Here is a 9,974-nt window from a genome sequence, read left to right on the forward strand (position 1 = left end):
TATTTGTGTAACAGAAACCCCAGACCACATGAAAACTCCAGAGTAAGCAGATGACTAAGCTTCTAAATTGCACCTAAATGGGGACACGCTCAATTCAGCTACTCAGACAAAGTACAGAACAGATTAGTCTTGCAAGCTTTATCAATGTAGCAAGGTAAAGAATGCTTCAAAATAAAAGACAAAACGGAACAAACATTAACACAGGAGAGCTATCAATTAAAGAGGATTCTACGCCACCAAGTCTAAATCCATCTTCAACTCAAACATGGCTAAATTCCCCAAAGGAACTTTATCCAGACATAGTGTGCTGCTAACAGACAAGGAGAGAAGTAGACATGAATGGAAGAAAAATACAAAAGGCTCCTGCTTCATATTGCAACAGAAAGCAGACATCGACCCACAAGACTTCTGAGCAGTTTCTCCATATCAATTGTTCCTTTCAAAACTGAAGAAAGTAACCGAAGGTGTGTGGCTTTGATCTGCTCACTGCATTTACTTATCATCTCAAACTAAACTTGACTCTCAGCATTATTAAGGGTTCTAAAAAGTCACGTGTATTTTTCATATACAGAAAATCTTTCCACTGAAAAAAATCCCAAATACAAACTCTCACATAAGAACTGAAGCGCTGCTAGGGAAGCTCTGATGAAAGGAGTCTGATGAAGCAGTCTCAAGGAACTCTTCAGAAAAGTAAAAGATAATAGCTTAAATAAAACAATCACCATATCCACCCTCACAAGTTAATTGCTAAATAATTAGTTCTCTACTAAATTATTAGCTTTCACCAAAACACAAAAGGTCTATTAACTTCTGTTTCTGGTAGGACGCTAAGTTACTTAGCAAATGCAGAATGATCACTAAATACTAAAAACAAGCCACAAGGTCAGCTATATCACACTGCACCTGTACCATGTCCTCTGTGGAGCATCAACACTTGTAATCTGGGGAAAAGTCTTAAACTTCATTTCATGTCTGCCTCTCTCTGTGCAAGATGATGGCTGTTCTGGGGGTTCCTTCTCTAGAACAAAGGTAAATGGAAGTTACTCCTCGGACGCAACAAATACTTGTTTTACCACTTAACTTCTCCAGACTGGATCACTTACTTGTTCTGTAAAATGCAACCATCACCTCTCTTTAGCTCTTCACGAACCTTAACTGAGGCAAAGCTTGAATATATGCCACTAGGAGATGACTAGCATAGAACGTAACAACAAGGTCAACTGTAACACACACCTAATACAACTGACTACCTGGTACAGTTGCTTTTGAAGATAAATCTGAGAAAAAAGTTTAGGCTAGTTTTACAACCCTGATTATGTGATCACAGGTTAATCTGTGGATTCCTCTCAGGAAAATGGTAACAGGTGCAACTCTTGACAAAAAAACAACACCTTCAAAGCATTAAAAAAAAAAAAAAAAAAAATCAACCAAGAAACAAAACCCTGCATTGCATATTTATCATAAAGAACCAGTAATCAGTGCTAAGGTAATGCCCATTTCTTAGAAGATGATCACTAGATCATTTAACAGAATTTCTCAATATGAGAGTTCTTCTCCCTAAAGAGATTTCTCATTTTTTCGTTCACGTTACATTTTTAATTTTCCTTGGCTTTAATCTTAACACTAATTTAAATAATATTTAACTTAGCTCCAGTAGCCCAAATATTCTGTAGCATTCATACAAACATAACTCCGAAAGATTAGTGGCAAAATATTTAAGTGGTGCCATTAGATTTATTAAAGCAAAAAGTTTCCAACATGAGCAAGTATGCGGAATTTTTAGCTCAAAAGAACGCAGAGAGAAGTAAAGACATTTTCATAGCATGAGTCTAAAGAGTCACTTAGTGTGTGGCCAGAGAAACTTGTTAAAATTATTTTCCCAACATAAATATTTCTTTAAGATATTTTTAATCTACTTCATTTCAGATACAATCAATTCAGATTTATTTACAAATTAAACAAACTAGTTCAAGACAACACACAAGCCAGTGTTATGTCATAAACAGTTACAAGTTGCCATAGACCACACAGAAAAACGCGGTACTTTGACATACCCAAGGGCTGGCTGATGTTTCATCCACGAGCAAAACTTAAGACTCGTGGGAATATGAGATCTTTTTCTCTCTACTGCTTATATTAGGCAAGTCAAGTTAGTGCAATAAGTAGAAATCTAGATTTTAAAGAAGGGACATGAGCTTTAAAACGCAGCTATAATGTAGGTGACAGTGAAACCTGTAAAAATCAGTGAAAGGCTTGTGATGGACTATCAGAAGAAAAGTAAAGACATTATTTAAAGATATAGAATAACATGTTACTGTGTGATCCTCTGTATGTTATTTCCACAAGGTTTCAGCCACTCAGTGCACCAATAACACACGACATTAAAGAAACAAGCGAAAGAAACCATCCAACACAGCTATGTTTCATAATAATCAGTAATCTATCTTGGAGGTTAAATATTCAAACAGCATATTGTGAAATAGCTTATTGTTATTCATGTAGCCATTAATCTAACAATGAAATCTGAAAATGATCAGAACCAAAAGCACCGTGATTACACTCACCCTTATTCTTTTTAATTGTTAAAATAACAAGGCCAAGAAACTTAGTCCTTCAGCTTGGCTTCTTACAGAAGGCAAGGAAGATGAACATCTCTAAGTCCATTCTCAGAAATTAAATGGAGTGACAAGAGGAAATCAGTTCCCTTAACACTGAGGTAATAACAAATCACCATTTTCTAATTCTAAGTGGTAGCCAACTAACATGGCATTTGTGAACCATTTCAACCTGCAATTCAAAAGCTTAATTCTAGCCCTTGACTCCTAAACCACACAAACAGACCTTATCAATGAAGCACACCAAACAACTGGGTTATCACACACTCTGCTTTGGTAGCAGTTGGTTGTGGGGTTCTGTTGCTTCAGGGTTGGGGTTTTTTTTTTGTGTCTCAGTGGCCAGTGCTACCCATGAGTTTTCGGGAGTAGCAAGTTTCACGCACAAAAGTTAAGCTTAGTGTAACTCTGAGATCTGAAAACCATTTTTCACACAGCTGGGGTTAAAAGGAAGGCAAATATAGTCACAAAACATTAAAGATGGAGGAAGAATCTAGCAAGAAATCTGCATATTGCTATTATTTAAGAGCTCCCAGCACGATAAAAAACATTTTGAAACATTTAAGGATGCTATAAAATCTCACTCTAAGAGAAAACTTAGTCTTTAAGAGGACTCGGGGCACAGAACTTTGTTTGCTTAGTAACCTCATCCAGTTCTTTCCTGGAGGAAAAAACTACTTGAGAGTTCGAAGTTTCCCCAACACTGTGACCCAGGAGGAAATAAAATAGGAAGTCCGGCCATGCCATCTACAGCATTGGCTTACAAGTTCAAAAAGATGTTACGTGATCGGCTGAAGGCACCCTCAGCCTGTGCCGAGGGGACCTGCGGAGCGCAGGGATGCTCTAACATCCCATCCTGGGCATCTTCGCCCCTGGCAGCGACTCGTGCCACACGCTCTGCACCAGCAGCTCCAGGGTTGCCCCCCCTGCTCCCAGCCAGGGCCAGGACGCTGTCACACAGCTCAACTGCGCTTTCAGCTTCCAAACTGGAAGTAAAAAGCTCCTGACAGCTGAGGATGCAGATTTACTACGAAGACGCTGATTCCGCTCTCCCATGCGGGGGCTGGAAGCAGCACCCCGCTGCCATCAGGAACCCCGAGGCAGAGGAAAAACGAGAAACCAGCCTCGCCGCGGCCGTTTAGGAGAGAAATCAGAGGCGGCTTTAAGGTGACTTCTCATCCCTTTGAAGGAGTTGATGGCAGCAGGCGGTTTTTCCATGGAGATGAAGTCACCGCGCCGAGAAAGCGAAGAGGAACCGGGACCAGGTGCAGGCAGCCCCGGTTCTACCCGCACGGGAACAAGCGGAGTTTGCCCCGAGAGCGACCCTGGGGCCGGGAGCATCGCGGGGAGCCCCGAGCCGCGGGACAGGCAAGGCTCGGCTAACCCCCCTCCGCAAGGCACCGAACGAAGCCAAACCCTGCAACCGGCCGGCTTTCCGAACGGCAACCCCGCTCTAACTTCCGAAAAGCTCCTCCCCTTCGCTCCCGAAAACGTGAATCGGTGTTCGAGGAGCGGAGCCGCCGCCGGGACGCGCCCCGCGCTGACGGGGGGAGCAGCTCCCCCAGCCCAGGTGCTCCCAGCGCTGCTCGGGGAGCCCCGAACGGTGCTACTACTCACAGTCTCTCGGCGTTCCTGGGGATGTCCCTGGGCACGGTTCGCAGCCCCAGCCCGTGGCAATCCACGTTGGAAGCGACGCACGTACATTTATGCGGGCATCCTCCGACCGGCATCCAGCCCGTGGAGCTCCACAAGCTCCAGATCATCCCGAGGCACAGGAACGCGCGTCTCCCACCCCGCGACATGGTTAGCTCGATCCCCTCCGGGGGGTAGAGAAGCGCAGCCGGCCCTTAAAGACGAAACGCCTCTAAAGAAAGCGGGGGGGGGGGGGGGAAGCAAAGGAGAGGCTCCTAGCGCACCATCCGGTGCGAGGAGGCGGGGACCTGCCTCCCGGGGGGCTCGTCCCTTAGGTGCGAGTGGAGTTTAGCGGAGCTGGAAGGAGGCGAAGGTGAAGGGCGAGCCCGCCTCCATCAGCGGCTCCGGGACGGGACGGGGGGCGCGGGGCTGCCGGCGGGCTGCGGGCTGCCGGCGCCGCTCCCCATTCGCAGTGCCTGGCAGCCGGGCGAGCGCCCGCGGCGCCTGCCACCCCGCCCCCCTCCCAAAATACCCCCCGCCGCGCCCATTGGCTGCGCCCGGCCTGACGTCAGCCGAGCGCTCAACTTTTGGAGAGGAGGGAGGGAAGGAGGGAGGGGGAGCCCGAAAGTTTGGGGCGGGCTGGTGGGGGTGTAGGGGGAACCGGGCCCCGCCGCTCGCCGCCCCCCCCCCCCCCCCTCCACCCCTTCCCATCCCCGGGTCCCGCGGCCGCCCCGCTCCGCAGCGCCGCGCCCCCAGCGCCCCCTGGCGGCCAGAGCGGGCAGCGCCCCGCGGCTCCCACCCTCAGCACCAAGAGTTTGTTCAGTGTCCAAGCTCAATCCCCCTTCCCGCCAGCGGGGAAGACACGGACTGGGCTGGCTCCACATCGTCACCCGCGTCCAGTCTGAGCAACGCCGGGGGCTCAGAACGTGCCGGCACTGGTGACACCGCTCCTCGAATCCTGGGGTCCGTTCTGGGCCCCTCACCACAAGAAGGATGTTGAGGCTCTGGAGAGAGTCCAGAGAAGAGCAACAAAGCTGGTGAGGGGGCTGGAGAACAGGCCTTATGAGGAGCGGCTGAGAGAGCTGGGAGTGTTTAGCCTGGAGAAGAGGAGGCTGAGGGGAGACCTCATTGCTCTCTACAACTACCTGAAAGGAGGTTGTAGAGAGGAGGGAGCTGGGCTCTTCTCCCAAGTGACAGGGGACAGGACAAGAGGGAATGGCCTCAAGCTCCGCCAGGGGAGGTTTAGGCTGAATATTAGGAAATAATTTTTCACAGAAAGGGTCATTGGGCACTGGCACAGGCTGCCCAGGGAGGGGGTTGAGTCACCTTCCCTGGAGGTGTTTAAGGCACAGGTGGACAAGGTGCTGAGGGACATCGGTTAGTGTCTGATAGGAATGGTTGGACTCGATGATCCGGTGGGTCTCTTCCAACCTGGTGATTCTATGATTTTACGTCACAGAATCATAGAATCACCAGGTTGGAGAAGACCTCTTGGACCATCAAGTCCAACCATTCCTATTCGCCTCTAAACCACGTCCCTGAGCACCTCGTCTACCCATCTTTTAATCACCTCTAGGAATGGTGATTCAACTCCCTCCCCGGGCAGCCTGTTCCAGCGCCCAATGACACATTCAGGGAAAAATTTTTTCCTGATATCCAGTCTGAACCTCCCCTGGTGCAGCTCGAGGCTGTTGCCCCTTGTCACACAGACAGATCAAAAGGCACATTAACACATCACATTCTTGGGGACAGATAATCTGCTTTTCATCAACATCACAAACTCTTAGTGTGTTACTATGGAGTCTAGGCTAAGTTCCTCTGGGGATGACAGAAGTTTCTTTTTCAAAGTTCACCAAGGATCACGGCCAGCACTCCCATGAAGCTTCCCACCTGCTCCAAAGATTAGACAAGGCTACGCTACATCAGGACTCAAGTCCTGGGCTCAAAATATCTTCTTCACATTGTTTGTACAAACAAAGATCTAGTACTTTAAGTAAAGAGACAAAAATGCTGATTGACCTCAAAATACAGGCTTGACATTCCAGTGTGCAGCAGCAGCAGGCAAACTAAATACCTGTTCATTTCTGGCAACATTTGCTTCCTGTTTTGGTTACCAAAATTTGTAATCACTCGAAGCATTCCTGCCTCCCTTAGCAGCTGGTTTTGCCTAACCCAGTGAAACGTCCCCCTTCACAGCCAAAGCATCTCCTTGTCTGCTTGCCCAAGCAAGTTTGATGCAATAGAGCCTTTTCCTGCACAGAAATATTTGACAATGAGCACATGCAAGGCCTCAAGTTAATCTTCATCTCTTCTGGTCTTTGTCTATAAAGCAATCAAGTGATTTTCTCATCTTGTAGTGAATTATTTTCATGCAAAATTTCATTTCTATATAGAAACCATTTTGATGAAGCCTTAAGATTGAACCGCTTCCATGACTAGACTCAAAGCTCACTTAAGTGGTTCTTACATAGCAGCATCCAACACAAGAGGGCTCCCCGACAATTGACACAAGGTTTGAAAATGCACAGAGGGACTCAGCTGTCAGCCCTTTCAAGTGGCTGCTTTATGCTGCTTCAGAAAGGATTGCAGAAGACTTCTCTCACCTCTCCCGCATCTACAAAAGCCAAAAGTTAGGGAAAGTGTCTGGATCTCTAAATGAACCTCTCTCTTCCTGGACAGCAATAAGATCATTTTGGGCTCCAGCACTAAGAGATGAAATAGGGTCAAAGCCACAATCAAGCCCTCTCCAGCCCTGCAGTACCCACAGCAGCAACAAGAACTGCAGGAGCTTGAACCATATCCCTCTCCTTTACCCTCTTGAGAGGGCAAAAGCACAGACAGCTCCAGGCATGTCACTGACACTCAGCACTATCTATTCCGAGGCAAGCACCCTCAGTCAAGTGCTACTCTACAAGAGATCAGCTCTTCAACAAGGAACAGCTGGTCCAGGCCAGAAAAGACAGAAATTACAATGCTAGGAAGACAAAGTACTTCAAAAGCTCTGAAGGCTTCTGCATGCAGACTCCCCTAGCTCAGTTCGGCAGTGAACACCCAACGTTCTGTGGCAGGCAGGCAACATTCCAAAGAAAGAGGTTTTTTCCCCTCGTCCTAGCTTACTAGCAAGCATCTTCCCAGCTACTAAGGTAGTCATATGGAGAGACACTGCTCACCTAAGGATAATAATACAGAAGCTGTTGGATACTATGTAAATGCGATTATAGGTAATGCAAACATCATAGCTTGGTGGTATTTTTAAGTTACTAATAGAATTTGAAGTTCATGTCAGTTAACTAAGTAGTTCAAAATCAACTCCCCTAGCACCATCATCCATAGCAGTCAGCTTATTCTGTGCTTCACTGTTAATCCCTCATGACGAAAGTCCCCTGAAAAGGGCAAGTGAACCAGACAAAATGGCAGAAAAATAAACGAGCCAAAAGTCAACCCTATCTTTCAAATACACTTCATTATAAAAACTCAAGAGGCATGTTTCCCTACATTCCAGTTAAAGTAGCTCTTGAAAGGAGGTGGTCACATAGTATCACACCATGCCACAGCGAAGCAAAGTGGTGACTCTCCTGCTTTTCTCTCACATCTACTACAGCCTCTGGCTCCTAACAGTTGCTAAATCTGGCAGACCAGTTGCTATTCATCCTTTCATATGGAGTTGGCAGAGGTCAGCACAACTTGTGTGACAAAACTGCACAAACCAACAGATTATGGAGTAATTTAATCTATAAAGTGTTTATTTCTATGTATACTAATTTGAACAAGTCTGTTTTCTGAAGCTATCTGAACCTGGTCACATTTTATCCGTAAGATTTCCCAGACTACTAGAAGATAACAAAACATAAGTATCCCCATATAGGTAAAAACTCCCTACAAACAAGATGATTATCAAAGCTGTGCTGTCTACTCAGCAGGGATTTATATCTCACCTGCTGCTTCTACAATAAGAAATACTGTCCTTGCTCTAGAAAATTAGTATTTCACTGTACTGAGATCTTAAGATCAATTCGGAAACTGACTATGAAATACATAAATATTGCTATTTAATCTATGTTTTCATGTAGAAAAAACTTGCTTTGCTTTTTCCTGTTAATACAGAGGAAGATTTATGAAGAAATATGCAGATTATATTTACATTCAGGCAGCACAATCAAATAAGCACTTCTGTAGTTGCTTTATTTCTTGCACCTCAACATCCTCACTGCCTCCTCACCTTACAGTAGTACCCACAACACCACCTGCATTCAAAAGGAAAGAGAGCTGAGGGGTCTGGGAGCAGCAGAAAAGGAGGCTGAACAAAAGCAGAAGATTGCAGCAGCTGTTTGGGGAGAGGTAAGTTGAAGAAAATCACTTCTCTAGGCAATTCTGAACTTCTAACACCTCCTTCACAGAACTTGCAAGCATAACAGCTGTTTTGAAGTTAATTTCAAGATAACATAACATAGCTTGGTATGCATAACATCACCATATTTCTTGTCAGGGACTTTCTGAGTCTTTATGCATGTGCACCCGCTGTGTAGCAAGCGTGACATGTCTGAGAAACATGGGACTCACTGCACTTGCGTTGTCCATGTGGGCTGCACATGTGCAATAAATCTGATGGCTCCCAAACGCTCATACTTTTTGCATGCACAGAAGTCTAGAGGCCTGATGGGAACTGAGCAGGGCCTGGTAAGCTGGCTGAAGTCCTGAAAGCTGAACATTTATGGGCATAAAATAAGACCTGTTTGAGACATCCAAACATGTGCTACTCTGCTTCAAGGAACAAAAGAGCATGGCAGAACTTCATACTGCAGGACTACCCGTACAGCAGAAAAAAGCCTCCATCACCAGCAATAACTAGCAGGGTGGAGAACAAATGTGTAATTTTAATCTCTTCAAGGGAATCAAGCCTTCAGTCTTATTTAAGTCACAAGACTCCATGAAGATCTAAGAGGAACTCTCAAGCCCATCTACCACGTTGCTTTGTGCTTTGTCACACAGTCAAGCTCATGTGGGTATTTTAACCATGCTAATTTCAAACTCCACCTCATTTAAAAGTCACTGATGCAATCATTTGGGAAGCAATCACATCCATGAAGTCCCAAAAAGTATCCCAGCGCATTACCTAAAAAGGACATAAAGCTAACTCGAGAACCCTGTCAATGCTAAGGAATCCCAACTTGATTTCTATTAGAAATTACCAATAGATGTTTCACTAAAAATTTATCAAAGCCCCCAAGGGTTTAATGCCACAAGTTTCATAAAGGCACCCGTATTGTCTACCCTCACCGCAAGGGGAAAATTAATTATTCATTGAACACTGAATATTGGCTTTTATCAAGGTATTTTACCATTGATTATTTTTGTTAACTATGAAAACAATTTTTTTTTTTTCTTTGTTAAGACTAGGTTAGGCTGAGCAAACAATATTTTTACCTTGGTTTTTAAACATTATGGTTATTGAAATAAGCATAAGCTGCTCTTAAAATAGTCAAATTACAAAATGAAAACGATCTTTAAATGTAAGATACTGCTTAAGGCTACTACTTGGTATGTAACATCAGATGAATTAGAAAGTCTACAAACTGAAGCTAGCCTTATATTCCCCTCTAACAGAATGAAAACAAGTATTAGCCATCTGTACATCTTTATTGACAAATGCATTGATATTTCGAGATCCGACAGTAAGAAACATGACTCCCTGCAAGAAAGCCTGTGTCACCTGCCATACCATGACACACC

The 9,974-nt window shown here is 45.2% G+C and overlaps 1 protein-coding gene across 1 annotated transcript in view; it reads right to left on the reverse strand.

Annotated features, from left to right (window-relative positions):
• Positions 1–4,414, reverse strand: part of SLIT3 (slit guidance ligand 3) — a 504,299-nt gene extending 499,885 nt beyond the window's left edge. The window contains exon 1 of the mRNA XM_069869312.1: positions 4,230–4,414. Coding sequence (XP_069725413.1) covers positions 4,230–4,414 — 185 coding nt within the window. The remainder of the gene's footprint in view (positions 1–4,229) is intronic.
• Between the last annotated feature and the right edge of the window lie 5,560 nt (positions 4,415–9,974).

Source organism: Phaenicophaeus curvirostris, chromosome 15 (assembly GCF_032191515.1).
Source record: "Phaenicophaeus curvirostris isolate KB17595 chromosome 15, BPBGC_Pcur_1.0, whole genome shotgun sequence".
NCBI lineage: Eukaryota > Metazoa > Chordata > Aves > Cuculiformes > Cuculidae > Phaenicophaeus > Phaenicophaeus curvirostris.